The 17800-nt window shown below is 45.5% G+C and overlaps 1 protein-coding gene across 1 annotated transcript; it reads left to right on the top strand.

The window, feature by feature from the left end:
• Positions 1 to 8435: 8435 nt before the first annotated feature.
• LOC146199815 (uncharacterized) lies at positions 8436 to 16209 on the top strand. The gene is made up of 6 exons (XM_084592200.1): positions 8436 to 8586; positions 11120 to 11202; positions 13319 to 13432; positions 14913 to 14951; positions 15416 to 15460; positions 15992 to 16209. The coding sequence occupies exons 1-6, from the start codon at positions 8436 to 8438 to the stop codon at positions 16034 to 16036; spliced, it is 477 nt and encodes a 158-aa protein (XP_084448326.1). The 3' UTR covers positions 16037 to 16209.
• Positions 16210 to 17800: the final 1591 nt, after the last annotated feature.

Raw genomic sequence — 17800 nt, 5'->3', positions numbered from 1 at the left:
ACATCTGAGATCGAGATTTCCTCCGAAATTACCACGCCAACTAGAAGCTTTTTACCACCGACTTCACCTGAACTGTGCATATACGAATGGCTTGCGCTACCGTTTCGGTGAAATGAACAGTTCGCATTGTGACAACTGTGGCTCGTTTGGAACTGTGGAATATATCCTACTTGAGTGCCCTGCGTACGCTGACGAGCGTGCGTACTATGAACATAGCATGGAGAAGCTTTCCCCAGTGCCTTTACCTATGAACAGTGTCTTAGGCCCCTTAGCCTGCTCCAGGCAACACAGACTCGCAATGTACTTTTTATTTACGTATTTGAAAGAAATTGGACTCCTTGACAAACTCTAAATTCACAATGCATGTTACCCTCAGGCATTTTTCAAGCTGTGAATTCTGTAAGCACATTTGTAGGATTATGTATTTCATCATTTCATTTCATACCATTACTCTACGAAGCACCTTACAACGTATTTAATGGCCGCATTTTCCGAATATGCCCCTTCCTACACAGAGTAGCATGTCAGCGACATCTAAATGCCGGCAAAATTATCTGTTTTTCATTAAAGGACCCCTCTCTCTATCTCTCTCGAAACTACTTGTGAATTACGAGATCAAGCATGCTAAACAGACACATGCGCTGTGCGAACGCCGCAGTAGAGGGTTCCGGGTTAGTTTCAACCACATGGAGAGCAGAAGGATCATATAACTTTATTGACTCCAAGAACAAGGTCAGGTGAGAGAGGGTTGAGGTTAAAGGAAAAGAAAAACGGTGGACTTTCAGGCCGCTATATGTAGCCGAAACGGCTTTGGCAACCTCCCTGGTCAAGGGCGCGATTGGTCTTAACTTTAACTGCACATAGAAGCCTCTCTCCCATTTCCCCTGGCGCTGCGTCTTCAAGGATGGAAGCAGGTTTGTTGGGGCAATTGCAATATAAGGAAATAAACTCAGTTCGCGGGCTCGAACAGACATGACGATAAATACACTGAAACTGAAAGTATAGCGACCATAGGCGGCAGCTCCGACCCGTCGCCATATTTGGTCCAGTGCGGCTGAAACTATGACCGTGCTGTGTGGATTTTAAATTAAGTAACGCATGTGAATGGACGCGAACGAGGATCCATAAGGGAGGCCGGAAACGAGAGCCACTAACGCTATTGTGTTATAGACCTTTTACAGAAAGTAGTTCCATTCTCCTTAATAGGTGGCGCCACTAGGACGGCCGACATTGCTGGCCTTCGGAACGCATCGGCGCGCAGTGCGGACTGCTGCAGTGCATCTTGTGTGAGAATGCCGGCTGACTTTTAAACACCGCTGCTTTGATGCAGGTGTCAGCTGTATTGTAGAAGCATTCTGCGAGGAAGTAGAGCCAATGACCCTGTTGTTTATTGACGGAAGAACAGACGATGCTTTCTACTTAAGGTGCACATCATGGCCTAGGCCACTGTTTTTCTCGGATGTGTATCACGAGTTCATGTTCCTTTCTGGGACAAGAAAGCACGTGTGAATTGTAGAGAAAGGCTATACCTCACGCACCAGCTCATTTTAGCACCGGCAGCAGCCATGGGAATGCGAGAACGACCCTGACGTTTTCTGGGGAGTTGCATATATTGCGCCTTTGCACTGCTACTGCGCTATTTTCGCAGGGCGTTAAGAAGTACCTTGATATGGCTATTAATGTATATGCATTTATAGGAATTGATTGTGCAGAAAAGGAAAGTCAATGTGGGCATGTCAGTGAGCGTTCTTACTTTAATTAGGTACTGTTCCCAAGGATATGCGGTATTGAATTCCGGCCTCGGGGGCTGCTTTTCGACGGAGCCGAATACCAAGGCGCCCGTGTGCTGTGCAATATCAGTGCATGTTAAAGAACGCCGGGGGGTGAGAATTTCCGCATCCTCCGCTCATAGCCTGAGTCGCTTTGGGACGTTAAACCCCACAAACCAAACGAAACTTTAATTAGACAAGCAGTGCTGCAATACATGTTACAACTGCTGCTTTTATGAAACTAATGCACGGGCGAATGATGAAATTTACCAAAGATTTTTTATATCCCCGCTTGCTTGGGCTGCCTAGTGTGGGTTCTGAATTCCCGTGCAGTTTCCAGTCACTTCGCAGGTGAACGCTGCTGAGCGCCTGATGCGGCCTTCAGGCAGCGTAATAATCTTGAAGCCAGGACGTTTATAGGAGGTAAAATTATACCTTATCAATTGTCGGGGATTACATGGGCGTCCATATTGAGCAGTAAATATTGTGCACAATGTTAAATGGTGAACATTCATAATGCGTCTAGCACTGTCTGAACATGCATTCGCCCCTTGCTCAAATAAATTTTAAAAAAGGTAAGTTTGAAGGGTAATCAGTTTTTTGAGGGGATAATCAGAGGGAATAATCAGTAAGCTATTCAGTTTTACAGAAAATCGTGTTTTCCAAAAAGAGCGCTAGAGGGGGAATTGATAAAATAAAAGAGTGACGGCTGACGGGTTTGTAGAAACGTTGCAGCTAATGCAGGCAGTTAGGAGGACGCAATAAATAAACTGCGTGGTTAAACTAAATATTTTTAGCCCCTACACATACTATGGACATTCACATGAAGCTTTTTTGGCTGCCTAAAAGCTCGTTGCTCCCAGCGACAGCGGGTACGCCGCACCGTGCAGCCGAGTACCAGCGCGCCGGAAGCCGTCAAACCAGAAGGCCCGAAGGCCGGCGATGGCGGAAGGGTCACATGACCAAATATGGCAGCGCCCATGCTCTCGTGCTGTAAAGGGTCTATACCCTTAAAGGCGGAGCTTAAGTGTCCCCACTTTTTTATATGTTAGAAATGTCTCCTGACTTTGCGCCGAAGTGAGCGGAAAGAAAACATTTCCTGCGTACACTTTCTTCGAACCTTACGACGGCTCTGCAACTTTACCACCTTTGTCGCGAATGGAAATGAGGGATAACTCAGGAATAAAAGACGGATAATTCAAAATTTCTGATGTACTCATAGCTCTTATCGAATGCCTAAAAGGCTGGAAACATAGCTTTAACGGTAGGGAAAGTTGGCTTAATGTCGTTGTACAACTGACCCACCCTTATCTGACGGGGGCTCACCTCTCTGGAGCCTGTAACGTTTGTTGAGCAGGTTCAGTTCGTATATCCATGCAAGGTTAATTTGGTCCTGATGAGATTTTTCCCCCGCTGTAGAAGAAAGGGAGTTAACTCTGTCCGCATTCAAAACTCGGCAGCCGTCTCAGAAAGGAATCATTTCATGAAGCATATGGGAAAGATAATTGCCTCTAGGTTGCCGCCCGGAAGACCCTTTAGGATGTATGCTTATGTCTAGTAAGGCAGTAAATTTTGGCTCTTGTGTATCTTATGGAATAACCTCAGTGATTACATCAAACTTGGTCTTGACTGCCAGATTCCTTCTCGAAAACCATTGAAAACAAAGCAAAGAGGATTGTACGTACGCTAAGGGTTTCTGTTCAGTTCAGTCGTTCAGTCGTGCGCGACTCTTCGTGACCCTATGGACCATTTGCACAGGGTTTGCACAGGACGCCAAATTAAGTAAAACCGGCCACTGTACACAAGTTTATTCCTTTCCGTTGCTGCCACCTCAAGGAAAATCATATGATAATTTCAAATTGAAGTTTTAGCACTTTACTGGGAATTTAGTAGGAGTTTAATAGTAGACGGCGTATACGACGTAATGTGGTTACACAGCTACCTTAGTGGCAATACCTCGCTCATTCAGCGAATTTACGGTCGTTTCTCATAAATCCCAATAACTATAGACAGAAACTGTAGCCTCTTTTAAAATAAATGTTTCTTTCGTTTAAAGCTACCCAAAAAGAAAGCAGTAAAAGTTTCTGCTTACAAAATTTTATTTATGCAAGCGGGCAAAAATAGTGTTCAGCTTGTGCGCCGATAGCTCGCTCGCTTAGAACATTGTTTATGCATTGTCCTCAGGCATAGTCATCAGACACAGCCGTCATCCCTTTCAGGCGCAACAATTATTTTTCTGCCTAAATAAGCCCCATGAAGTGGGTTACGTACCGGCCGCTGAGGCCACGTTTCGATGTAGATAATCACAACGCGCACGCGTACTGTGCGATATCAGTGCACATTAAGGAACCCCAGGGGGCCGAAATTGCCGATGTCTTCTACTATGGCTTCATTCATAGCTGAGGTCGCTCTGGGCCGTTAAACACCACACACCATATACCATAAGGTAAATGGTTTATGGCATGTGGGTCAACTCCGCGTTTGCGAAACGTGCTGTCAACTCTGACAGCGTATTGTCAACTGTGCCCGCGTCTTGAAAGCCAAATCGGGTGGCCCGCACCGTGATATCTTTTTTTTTTCTAAATACCCAGTCCTAAAGAAATGCAATCTTTAAATTTCCACTGAGAGAAGGATACATTTTATTTTTGTGGGCACATACATGAGCTTTTTTTTGGAAACTATTGGCCTTGAGATCGGGCAGAGTCGCCACCTTGTGGCTCAGCGGCGAAACCTACTCAGTGTGGATGCGTTTTCGCGTCGCGTGCCAGCCCGCAGTGATTTAAGCGCGCGCAGGCGGCGTGTACAGGAGTGTTTTTGTTTGTTTTGCGGTTCCTGTGAGCTTTTGCTTTCCTATATGCCTCTTGCAAAATAAATATGAACAGTCTATAACCCCCCCCCCCCCCCCCCCCTCCACTCTTCATTACAAAAAAAATATACTTGTCCGTATCGAGCATGTCATGCTTGGATAAGGACATCATCTACGCGGTCTTCGGCGATGCCGTATGCACGATAGAGTTGTGTGAGTACTTTTGTTTTTTGCTTTCTTTTTTTTTTTGCTTTTAAACCTCTGTCGCGGTGTCTCAATGGTAAGGGCACTCGACTGCTGATTTCGAGAACGGGGGATTAAATCACAACCGTTTCGAAAAGCGTTCTTCTGCTGTGGGATTTGACTGCACAATAAACAATCCCACGCGGTAAATGTGGTGTTAGTAATGAAAAAAAAAAAAACGACACCAAAATCAGCCTCTGCAATCATCCGTCATAGCCGATGCCGCTTTCATGCGTTAAACCCGGGCCAATATGCATTTCTTTTCTTTTCTTTTGTTGTTGAAGGCTTCTGTGCATCCGTAAAAGTTTTAGTGAGCACATTTTGCTTTAGAGAAATGATCGAATGTTTGGGAAACATATTCCCTGCACCTAATTGTTACCCTAAATATTACATAATACATCTAGATCAATGTACTTTACTGGTAGCCTATTATAATCATTATAATCCCTTTTCGTCCAAGTGCTGTCTTCCGACAAAACTCGTCATTTCTGACAAGGGGAGTAAAACAGCTTCATGCGGGCTTAAATATCAGTGTTTAGTTCGGGAATAAATACATTTTTATAGTTGCATGATAAGATGACCTCCATTTCTTTCGGAATAGTTTTATATCCGGCATCTGTTTTGGAAGCAACCCTAATATTTTACTTCGCATAAGATTTAGTCACTGCTAAATAATTAGTGATAAAGAAATTTTCAGCCTGTAAAATTGCTTCCCAGAACATGACAGTGCCCATGCGCTGTTTATAACGATGTCTTCGCAGCGAGTAATTCGTAGCTTGCACTTTAACGTTACTGAAAATTAATCGCTGATTATTGTAAATTCTGTCAAGTGTGTAAAAGTTCTCTCACAGGGTGAAATTTATCGCATTGCAAAACAAAATAATTACACTACTAATTTACCGTTATATATTAACACCACACACATCAGAAACCCCTTATACTTTCCTCGGTTTCAGGAAATCATTTACAGTTAGTGGCGCATGCATTAATACACTATCACATTCTATGACAGTGGCCGCAAAAAGCATCTCGACAAATTCAATCCACTCAGCGCTCTACACGTAAACAATCGGCTTTCCTGTGCGGCGAGGTTTCCTGTACAGTGTCGGCGTGATCTCATTTTTCGGGAATACTTGTGCGTGGTTGTCTGGGCCAGAGTTGATGTGCACTTAGTCTAAAGCAACTCGTCATGCAGTGCGCTGCCAATGCTACATTTATACCTGATTAATCCTGGAGTCAAGTACGATATAATGAACCAGGCTTTCTCGATTCATTCTAAATTACTGCAGGTCAGAGCACGAACCTTGTATCTGCGTGGGCTGACACTAAATTCGCCGGTCTCACTCGAATGAGACACGTGCAAACTGTTCTAAAAGTCGATAAGAAAAAAAAAGCTGTCATTAGGCAGGCCCAAGCATTAGGCGTGTGAGCGCGGTACAGCGCAAGGAACGTGCAAAGTAAATCTAGAAGACTGGTGGTTGTGTGCTTTGTTTTCCTAAAATCCGCTCTTCTTCTGCTGCATTGCCGAAATCCTTGGATTTTTTCTGCAATATTGCAGAAATACTGCAGAAGACATGTTTTCATCGCCAACAAACCCGCCATAAACTCGGAAGCAGAGCTACGCAGCGTGCGTTTCTGCGAGCGCCGCCGGCTGCCGACCCACACTACCAGAGTGACGGTGGCGCCACCTCTAGGTCGATCTCACGGCGAATAGAGAGGGTTGGAAACTTTAATGGTAGAAGTTTATGATAAATATAAGGACCTTGAATTATTTTTAATTCCGAAAACGTACGTAAGAGACGCAAGAAATTCACAAAAAAATTTACAACAGTTTTACCACTATCATTCAATAAATACGGTAACTATACGGTAGCTAAGACCGCGCGGCATATGCATCTGTAGGTAAGTGCAGAAACGGCTGCAACGGCAACGAATAACCTCATTCGCCATAGTAGCTAAACTCTATGAGTGAAGAGGCAGTCACGGCAACGTTACTTACTGCGTAATTGTTTTCGCCTATCCATCCGTGCTAAAAATCCCCATGTTTGCAAGAAGATGGCGGAGGCCGCGGTACAAGGTCATTGCTTTGCAAACGCTATATTTGCTTTATATTAAGAATGCTAAATTCACCTACAAAGAACAAATCAATCATGCTTGTGTACAGCCCACTTTAGGAAAAGAGCGCGAGTTTGCAACGTGCTCAGACGCCTTTCAAGCTGATCGGTTGGAAGCTATGCCATCGGAAAGGGAAAAATATATACAATATCGACAGCCAGAAAGATGATGAAATATTGATGCCAGGGCATTTTGTAACTGTAGACATGGAATGGCGGCCGTCAAGGTGGTGAAATGCAGGTTCTGCCGTTACCGAGTTCGTCAGTAGCATGCACTGCGAGCTCCCAGTGCTGCTGGCTCCAAGGTCCTCGGTTGTGCTGCGCTCGTGCCGTCCCCTCACATCACCTGTGTCCGTACCGTGCGCTCCCGTATCTTTCCCGAATGCGCGTGTGCAACAAGCCCAGCTACAATTATTTCTATAGATTCTTCACCTATGAAATGCCAATCAATCAATCAATCAATCAATCAATCAATCAATCAATCAATCAATCAATCAAGATAAAACGCTGACACAAAGTCTAGTGGACATTTAGCACGAAGCTGCATAGCAGTCGAACAAACTGATCTAAACTGATCTACCATTTGTATACCTAGTGGTTAGCAATGGCCAAGGTCACCACGAACGCCCGCTACCATGGACGCTAAAGCTCACGCGAGGCACCGATTCGCTGTTCGGCCACGTACGGAAAGCAAATCACAGGGTAACGGGTGTAGAGGTGAGAGTTTATTGGTTCAGCCTATAAGCTTATTAAAAGGCGGGGCACGCGAAACGCGTTTACTGCAGCTGTGCCGCAATGCTTGCAGCAGCTAGAAAAAGGAAAGGAAAAAAACGAAAATAATCTTAAGGTCACTGAATGAGGAAAAGGAAAACTTGCTGCAATATGCTAAGAGCACAGGAATGAGAGAAAAAGAACGCCGACGGATTAAACTAAAGCTGCAGTCCAGAACCAAACCGCCGTGAGACATCTCCCTAAAGCAAGCAGCTGACGTTTTTTGGTCATCAAGAGAAAAGGAAAGAACCTTATGAATCTTTTTGTCGCTATTTGTGGCGTTGTAAGAAAATCCGGACAAGAACTGTAGCGTTGTTTTTATGCACCGTGTGGCATGTTCCCAGGAGCGTCAGCATCGCGTGCCAGGCTAGTACGCTGCCTGTGCACGCGAAGATGTAATTCGAAAACGCGGGTTTGAACACCCCTGCTTTCAACGTTTACGCCCGTTCAGAACAGCAGCTGCACAATATGCTTGCGCGCTGAAACGCCTGACGTCACAATATTCGTATTGTGAGAACAGCCAACTCATTGGCCAAGAGGGACGTCAGTGCAAGCCAGCCCGAATGTATCCAGTCAAAAGCTTCGTCGAGAGGGAAATGCCCACGTCAGGGGCAGTTTCCAGCTGCAGGCGGTCTCGAGATATATAAAAGCTCAGCCCAGCTCCGTTCGTACTCCTTCCAGAATTAGTGAGATAAGGAGCCCCCAGATTGAACTACGGACGAGAGTGGAAACATGGCGCGGATCTGGATTTGCTGCTGTCTTCTCAGTCTGATAATGGTCGCAGTTTGTGACGATTCAGACAACACGACCGCAGCAACTGTCACAACCATCGCCAGTTCTAATGATACAATTGCAGTCACGAAGAAGCCTTCCCACTGTCACTGTGAGTGTGCTACGTTGCTACAGACTTTGAATTATAATGATGATGATGATGATGATGATGATGATGATGAAGAATTTGAACGCATGCTGCCATTGTTGTACACCTGCTCAGTCGTGAGGCATCCAAGGCCATTTCATCCAGTGATGAATTATTAGTTAACATCGGCGGGCTGTCGCAGTGAGAGCGAGGGGAGCTATATGTGCCGGAGAGAGGGAGAGGGCGTCACACTGTTGGTCACTAAATGAACAAAGTACTGACGCCATGGATCCCTGAGAAGTTCCTGAAAAACACTATCGCGGGGTAGAACCATCAACGCATTTGTTCAAGCAGAGCAGAAAGCGCTGTCACGATCAAATGTCTTGCGGAATGCGTATTCTAAAATAAAAAAAAGAAAACGTACAGCCATTCTACTGCAGCACTGCCTCGCGACCAAGTCGTGTGATATAATTAACAGGAGATGCATATGTCCCTCGTTTCTTGACTAATTCCAGGAGAATGGATCACGTGACTGCGAGAAATAATTTTCTTTTCGCGCATTTGCTTCCCGCAACCCTTGATTGCAATAGTATTGTTCGCAATTTTAACAAAATGTCTGTAGTAAAATATATAAGCACAACTGCAGTCACACCTTAAATCGCATTTCCGTGACTACTCAGAATGTGTACAATGAGAGAGACGGAGAAAGCTAACATTTTGCCTACTTACGCTGGGAGATGGAAGACGCAAACCGGCAGCTTTAGCAGACCTATTCCGTATATAATCCCTTGAAGGACCAATCTGGATTTCATAGAACTCACTGTCTCACTGAACTCACTGTCTGGCCAATTTTCATAGCGTTAATTCTTAATGGCCAGGAGCGGAATGCGAGAGTTTTCAGTTACGATGTACTACAAAGCCGGTTGCGCTCACCCTGACGTAGATGCACTGTAAATATTGAACGTATAGCTGCGAGTTCTTCTTTGAATGTACGTACGAAACACTATATCCTGCTGGTAATACGTGCATGGATGCGCAATATGCCTATGCTCTCTGTCTTTTCCATGCCCGCGAGCATCTATTTTTGCGGTTCGGACCTTTTTATTTCTAAATAAATTTCATTTAAGATGGCGCCTCCCCATAGCTTCTTATCTAGTTAAAAGTAGAAGCAAACTGAATTTTATTGCAAACTGAATTTTCCTCTAATAGAGCTGGTGTCCGTACGTTACTAAGCCGACATTGTTGTCTGGGGGAGAACCGTCACGCCCTCAAATGTAACAAATGGACGGACTTCGTAGGGCAGCACTCCAGACGCGAAGTATCATATAGTGCTCGCCACTTGCAACGAAACTAGAAAGTTCATTTCTACTCATGACGGTATGCATCCGCCAGACACCCACCGGTAAAAACGGGTACAAGCCTCCTCCGACTTGGCGCTCGACGTTTCTAGGGGTGTGCGCTTGGGAGAAGCTCCGTAAACCCCGCTGCGCCCCCCTCCCCGGTGGGCCCAAACCCAGTTTCGAACCTCGCAGCCTGCAAAGGTGGTTCATGTTCGTCCTCCAAGGGTACTTCCTTGGAGGGGATAAAACCGGATACTGTGATCTTCCAGTCGTAAGAAAACATGTAGTAGTTCCCTCCCTAGTTGTTACACAGTACCAACCGGTTTTCTCAAGAAAGTTCTAGCACATTAGGATCTCATAACCCATGAGAGGTGCTATTTAATGGGAATACCGATATGGTATGTTAGCCTGTATAAGAACGGAATTTCCATCTGATTGAGTGCATCATTTTCATATATATTATCACGGAATAAATTCAACCTACCTCAGGCAAAGAAAGAAATTGAACTCTGAAAAGTATGCCACTGTGTTTGAAGCGCAAAATAAAATGAACACATCAGAAGGGGTCCAGCTGCAGTTACAGCAACATAAATAAAAGTTCTTCTTATCGCTAAAATAGCATTCCAGGAAAGACTGCAAAAGAAATCATGCGTTGGATTGGTTCTTCCGCGATGTCTTTAGTCCCTACTAAAAAGTATAAGCCCAAGGAACGTGTCTCAAAACCAAATATAGCCACATGTATATGCATACGCCTTTCACTGAATCGTTTTCCCAGGTTGTATACAAGTGAGGAGACGGAGACAACGACGAACGTAGACAGTGACATACTGAGTGCCTTCATAGTTTCAGACTGACGCGTTTCCACGTCCGATACGTTGCAACCTCAAGTCCCTGTGTCCAGCGATACTTGTCACTGTGCACCAAGTTAAAACCTTTGATTGCCAAAAGAAAATTGGTGATCCCCTCACGTGGCCTTTCGTGCGAATGAGGTATCATACAGCGCACATTAAAGCACGTGAAGCGCATCCTAAAAAAAAAAGAAAATTATGATGTGGCGTATTGGTCTATTACGTATGTCATGGACCTATAGAGAAAAAAAGAATTAAGTACACCACTCATACCTCTTCAGCGCACACTCTTTTTCTTCTATGCCTTGGGGCCTTCTACTTTTCTTGATAAAATATAATGACAAGATATGCTTCTCGACAACTCTGCAGGTCTGCCTCTCGACAAGGCCCATAAACGAATGCGACAGTGCAAGGCCAAGTACCACGCGCCCTCCAAGGCCGAGGCTGTCAAGGTGAGAGAAACGTTTAAGGCCGAACCATGCAGAACGGCATTTGATTCGTTATTTACCTGCAAAAAAATGTCAAAATTGGTGTCGAGCATCCAATACTTTCCTATAAGCAAGGAGAAGCAGTGATATTCGTGTTTAGTTACGTTGTTGAAATGTATCGTACTTATGTGACAAATGAAGACAGAAACGTAAGGACCAGCAGCAACTATCCAGTGCAGCTGCAGAATTGTACTGTTGTGCTTGTCTTGACGGCTTCATTTAGCTTTTGCCAGCATGTATCACACAGTACAACATCAAATCAGAAGAAAGTTTTTTTCTGACATCCACTGCCGAAAGCTAGAAAGGAACCAATACGAGGAATGCTACAATAACGCATTGGGAAGTTTAACCTGCTCAAAAACTTAAAAGTAAACAGGTTAAAGGTTATGAGAGGCACTAAGCTCCGCCCTTAACGGTGTGACACGACAGCGTAGGCTACCAGCTCAATATAAATTCTCCCTCCTAACCAAGCCGCATGAACGTACATACCGGGTGTCCTATAGGGTAACGTTTGGTTTGGTTTGTGGGGGTTAACGTCCCAAAGCGACTCAGGCTATGAGAAACACCGTAGTGGAAGACTACGGAAATTTCGACCACCTGGGGTTTTTTAACGTCTACTGACATTAGGGTAACGTGAATGCAAGGGTCCTAGCTGGCAGGCTGATTTTGATATCACCCTCCCACATGAAAGGATAGGCCCGAGTTAACAGCTCCTGCCAAACAATGGTAGGCAACCCAACGTCCAGTTAGTCATCGGCCATGTCAGCTGCCAGCAACCGCCAGCCAGTGTCAAGCTCGTGCTTTTTAGCTGAGAAAACAAATGAAACGGCATCGGCACTGGGGCCGACGCCGTGAGAGAACTAACGCCGACGCCGGACGCCGGTGCCGACGCCAGCTTTTCGGTGAACAGAGGCCCTTAACGCTACCGCATTGCAAAATTTTGCGGACACTTAAGCTCCGCCCTGGTGGGCATGACATGACAGAGTTAATGGCTCCCGTCGGTGGGTGTCTTTATAGATCCTCGTTGACGTATATACAATTTGATACTCGTTCAGTCTTTAACTCCTTAAGCTGTGTTTCGGTTATGTCACACGTACTGACTGGCATATAGTCGTAATCTACCGCATCATGTGAAAGACCACTCGACCAAGATATAAATCGCCGCTTTAATCAAGGCGCACCAAAGTGTTTGCATGGCCCATGACCTATAGGAGTAGCGTGTCTGACTTTACTGCACGTATGCGCAGATTAGTATTGGGGCGTTTTCTCTGGCCATTACGTAAAGTCAGCTAATAGAAGTGTGCATATTTTTTATTTGCCCTGCACAAACGACTGCACTATTATTTTAACGTCTGGCACATGTTATATAACACCTCAAAAGGGACAGCAGGATCCGTATTTCGGATTTGCGTCGGCTTCGCTTTCACTTCGAGTCGCCTGATTGGCGGAAACGCCGGAACTGGATGTCAGTTCATTTGTCACCACTTCCGGTTCCGGCGTTTCCACCAATCATATGAGGGCGGACGCAGAGAAAACGACACTTCTTAAAACGACGCAAACTCAGAATACGGACCATGTACTGTACTTCTATTCGGTTTATACGACACACTTCAACTGGACACTCTTGAGCAAATTGAAAACCTCCTCGCTCTTTTACGGGGCCTCACATCTAGACGTATGCTGCGTTCAGAGGCTGCGAGTCTGGCCGCAGAACTTTTGAATCCTACCAGTTAGGAAACTCCGCTTCAAAAAGTGGCTGATTTTAAAGCGCACTCTTCGGATGCCAATGAATATTCGGCCATCTATAGGATTTCTGCTATTGCCATCATTGCCTTCTGGAAATCACTTCTTTCTTTTTCACCATAGTTACCTTAACGACTATTATTTCTGAGAGTTTTCGCTCCTGTAACTCCCGAACGTATTTTATTTTCATGGCGGTTGTGCATTTATAAAAAATCTTCGCCACTCGAATTTTGACCCATCAAAACCGCCGTTTTTTAATACATGGGCACTATGGGAAATTTCGCAACTGGTAATAGTAAAGAGCTCTGTCTGGCCGCACGTCACACCCGCCATGCAGGTGCGCAAGGCTGAGCGTTGGGCGTTCATAAACTGCACGGCCGAATACGCCCGAGATATGCACGCGGTGGAGTACACGGAGAGACTCTTCGACGACAGCGGCTACGGCAAAAAGGTGAGTGCGGAGCGCTCGTGTTTCTAAGAAGAGGTCTTCTCTCTGTCTCTCTCGCCACCTCCACTTGTAAAGTATATGTACTGCAAGCATCGTGGCTTACCTTAGCTATTACGAGTGGTTGAATCCTACCATTGTCAAATGGTACAAGACGCAATGCTAGCATTCATTCTTAAGTCAGTCGCATGCGGTTTTTCTTTTGATGCACTGCGAGATAATCTGCAGACGCACGAAGTTAAGGGCTAGTTGCAAAGCTTTACACCTCTGTTGTTCGTACAGATCCCTCGGTAAGAAAGGTTACTGTGCGCCTATAGCGTTTGAAAGATTAGCAGAGTACGCCATTGATATCAGCAACCGAAATACATCCGCGCGCCTAAGAAACTCTACGAGACAGTCAAGGGTATAGCTGTTTGCTCACAACAAGCCAACGACATGATCGGTATGACCGGTTTAAGATATGATGAATACATGTGAAAAGCATACATACCTCCTTGAAGAGTAAAATAAGGCCCGAAAATCCAGCGTCTGAGGCAAACGAAAAGCAGAAGGCACGGCTCTGCGGCGAAGGATGGACAAGACCAGGAACGCAAAATGAAATTACTTACCAGTGCTGTTGGTCTAAAAAGACTCACCGCTATAAACTCGCAGCATATCCACTATCCCACACAACGTGGCCATTCTGACAAGTGCCAATTTTCTTCGCGCCCGTCTGCTTGTAGATTCATTTCCTGAATCCAAGGCAGGCAAGTCAATAAAAAAAAAAAATAAAGACACGCTGGAGACTTACGCGAGTCTAGACAGCCTTTTATTACTAGAGAGAAAAATATGTTTTAAGCTGGCACATGCAGACAGAAACTGCGGGTTCTAGACTGCGCAACAACCGACGAAAGCAAGATGGCTATGTAGCGCTTGTGTTGCCATTTCGTCGTCCATCGTTTTTCATTGTTGGGCAGGAACCCATGCTTTCGTTTTTGTTTTGTTTTTCTAAGTGAAAGCTTCGCTACACATCCTCGGGCCAAGATCAGCGACGACTAACGTTTGACCTTCAATTAGTCAGAGGATACTCATCGCGGTGGTCCTGCCACCGGCACGCGCGCTCTCTACGCCGCCGCAGCTGGAGCCGGCGCGCATGCGCTCTCCCGCTGGCAGTCTGCGTAACTCGTCGCGCGCTTGTCCGCGGTTTAAAAGAGGAGCGCACCTCTCGGCTAGGCAGTGCGCGCGTCCCATGGGTCCGAGCGAAGCTGAGCCATCTCGGAACGTTCACAGAGGAGTTTGCAACATCGGCAACAGGCGACATGCTCTCGCTTTGTATAATGAGGTTTACAGGTTTGCCCTTCAGCCATTTTTTTTTTCAAGTTCAATTCGAGTGTATAACATGATTTAGCTTGAATGTTACGCATTTACTTCAGCTTGCTGCACTTCCTCCTGTTATGTAAGCTGGTGTATCGCTGATTTAATGCGCTACAAATTTCTTTCCTTCCAGGTTTTGGACTGTTACCAAAAACAGCGCAAGGCCTCGATGGTACGTTGCTTGCGCCTCGTTTTTAAGTCAAACCAGCACAGGCTTCAACCTCCTCTCCTCCGTTGCTGCACTCCTTCCCTGTCCACGCGAAATAAGAAACAGTGAAAAGTTGGGACGCAAGAAGATAGCTATAATGCCCTTGTGACCGAATACTACGTTTTTCAATGCACGTGTCAAAATGGTTGAAGAAACGATGAACGCTTAAAATGATGTTCTGTCTGATGACCAGAAGATACCCTAGTATTGCCAGCTTCCTTTCTTTTCTTTTTGCGTGCGAAGCAGCACCGCTGGTAGTAATTAGTGTGCAGGGTACGGTACGAGACCAACCAAAGTAGAAGGTCTCGAACTCTACACGGATTCGTTGAAGATGAATGTTTTCATTATGACGGGCACCTGGAGGCTTAACCATTGAATAAGTTGCCTCAAAGGTGGACACAATTCTCTCTCTCTCTTTCTCATTGCAGCTCGCGAGGGGTCTGTCGCCAGAGCTGTCCAACCGGTCGTACAGGGTGAGTTTTGTCGGCCAGCCATGTTCGCGAAAACAGAGCTTGATGACTGCATCACCCACCACGCGGTACTTGCAGCCGGTTTCCAGGCACTAACAAACCTTTGCAGATATTTGTTGTCGCTCTTATTGGTACTGCATGTAGGCGATAGTGCGTAGGCCGTTAGGCGAAATTGCGTTATGACTAGTTGAAATTCCTCTAGACGCATGATAGTTTCTTAGTTTCTGAAGCGATCACTTCATGACGCCAGTGCAAATGGGCAGGACTTCGCGATATAAATGTTCTAAACCTCGCTCATAAAAACGGTTACTCGTGAGAAGCAGTTATTAAACTTCGCTCCGGAAGCACCTGACAGATGCAAGTGCGTAGTTTCTTCGTTTAAAACTTCCTACTAATTATTTAGAGACAAACACTGCTACAACTTGCATTTCATTTCAAATTGTTTGTTTCAAGTCACTTTCTTTTTTTTTTCATATCTAGTAGGGGAACTGTGGTTTATTAGCTAATCCAGTACAAATGTCTATATCATTCCAGAAATGCCTCGCGGACGCCATGAAGACCAGCAGCAAGAAGGACTGAGGGTGAAGATTTGCGGTAGCGAAACACACTGTACAAGGGTAAACCACAGCAACACAAAGCACAGGTCGCACAACGTATGGCTACTAGCACTGCATCATTCTAAGAAGTAAATGTAACAAGCCGTGGATCAGTACAGCCAGAATATTTTGCACACAGCTAGTCATCATGCAATAAGAGAAAAGATTTCGAAAAAGGAAAGATTCGGAGAAAGCCGACGGGGCAAAAATGCCTTGCGGCTACATCTTCATAAGGACAGTGGCAAATCACGCCATTCTGACGTGATGAGAAACACACCACTTACAAATTACCCTGAGAACATCGAACCAGCATCCCGCACGGTTATAGTAGGTGCCAGTTTTGCATCGCAGTTTGGAAGGGGGGGGGGGGGGGGGGGTGCGCAGCGTTGTTTTTTTTTTTTTTTAATATTTTGATAGGGTGCACCTTTCCTTCTTTGATTGTTATACAGCGCACCAAATGTAAGCCTTCTATCTGCACCATTAGGAATCGTTTGCAGCGTGCACCCGCGTAGAGTGGGCGGGCGCATAACAGATTTTGTGAGGAAAAGGAGAGCGCCAAAAATACCTGGTATGCATATGCCGAAGCATGGGACCACTTTCGAGAAGTTTCCTTACCAACATGTGACAAGCGCTGCAACACAGTATATCTTCACCGCAAGGCACCTGATGTTTTGCACATTCACACACACGCGCACGCATTTTTTACGAAGCACTCACATTGCTACGGTGGATGTCGTGCTTCCTGGGGAAGAACACTAGCACTAGTACTTGTGCTTACTCTCTTCACCTAACTTTGTCTGAATGCCCGTAAGTACACATTGAAGGCTTGCTGTCACATACCAAGCTTTGAATAAAGTTCGCACACTGCCCTTTTTTTCGAGTTACAAACCGAGTGATGTTGGCCGCTGCACCTGCTTTTCGTTGTATCTTGGGTGCAGCCGGCTTGCATGCTAAACACCGTTCACAATTGCCGCAGCAGAGTTCTCACCGACACCTTTGCATACTGCATTCCTGAATGCACAAAATTACACACGGGTAAATGAGTGGAACAGCATGCCGCATACCTACAACAATGTCGTGCGTGTCACAGTACTTTTCTATCAGGCCTGAGTGCCGCCTTTCACTAACAGTTAGGTAATTATGTTAATAGAAACAGAACTGCTGCTGAACGACAACGATACTCTGGAGTTCAGACTCTGAGATGATTCGCCTCATTCGATCGCTCAGCGCTGTCTGCTCACGCCAGCAGCCCAGCCAGAGGTACTCGTACAATTGCCCTCTTCCCTGCGTCCCGCTTTGGCAACTTTGGCGCAAACACACTCTTTATGTGGCGATGCACACTTCACAGGTTGCATGTCGCGAATGTTTAAGTTCCCTGCATTGCGTTATTCTTTGTTTCCTGCCGACGCACTCTACACCAACTCGATGTGAAAGCCATAGTCACTACGGAACACACCGTGGTGCAACTGATTTTTCAAAGAAGGCTACTCCGTAAGGCTTGGCAGCGGAGTGATTACGGATGTTTTTTAGTGGCTACCGCAATCCCTTGATTAAAGTGTCGTTAATAAAAGTCTAATGAAAGCACAGTTGGCCGGTTGAGGCTGTCGCAAAAAAAAAAAAATGTTTTTGTTTTACTATGTAAATCATCACATACTGTACATTTCAAAAGTTTCAATCGGGTTACGTATAAAGCCGTAGTCGTGTCTCTAGAAGGTTATATAGACCACTGTTCGCTGCACAAACAAGG

The sequence above is a fragment of the Amblyomma maculatum genome, chromosome 2 (genome assembly GCF_055883805.1).
Source record: "Amblyomma maculatum isolate TAMU_Amacu chromosome 2, ASM5588380v1, whole genome shotgun sequence".
Taxonomy (NCBI): domain Eukaryota; kingdom Metazoa; phylum Arthropoda; class Arachnida; order Ixodida; family Ixodidae; genus Amblyomma; species Amblyomma maculatum.
The sequence above is the reverse complement of the archived record's forward strand: the minus strand, read 5'-3'. Positions and strand labels throughout refer to the sequence as shown.

Excerpts from the sequence above, each read along its gene's own strand:
- LOC146199815 (XM_084592200.1), top strand. The coding sequence starts at position 8,436 with ATGGCGCGGATCTGGATTTGCTGCTGTCTTCTCAGTCTGATAATGGTC. Across the intron at positions 8,587-11,119 it reads GAAGCCTTCCCACTGTCACT|GTCTGCCTCTCGACAAGGCC; the intron begins GTGAGTGTGCTA and ends ACAACTCTGCAG. Across the intron at positions 13,433-14,912 it reads ACAGCGGCTACGGCAAAAAG|GTTTTGGACTGTTACCAAAA; the intron begins GTGAGTGCGGAG and ends CTTTCCTTCCAG.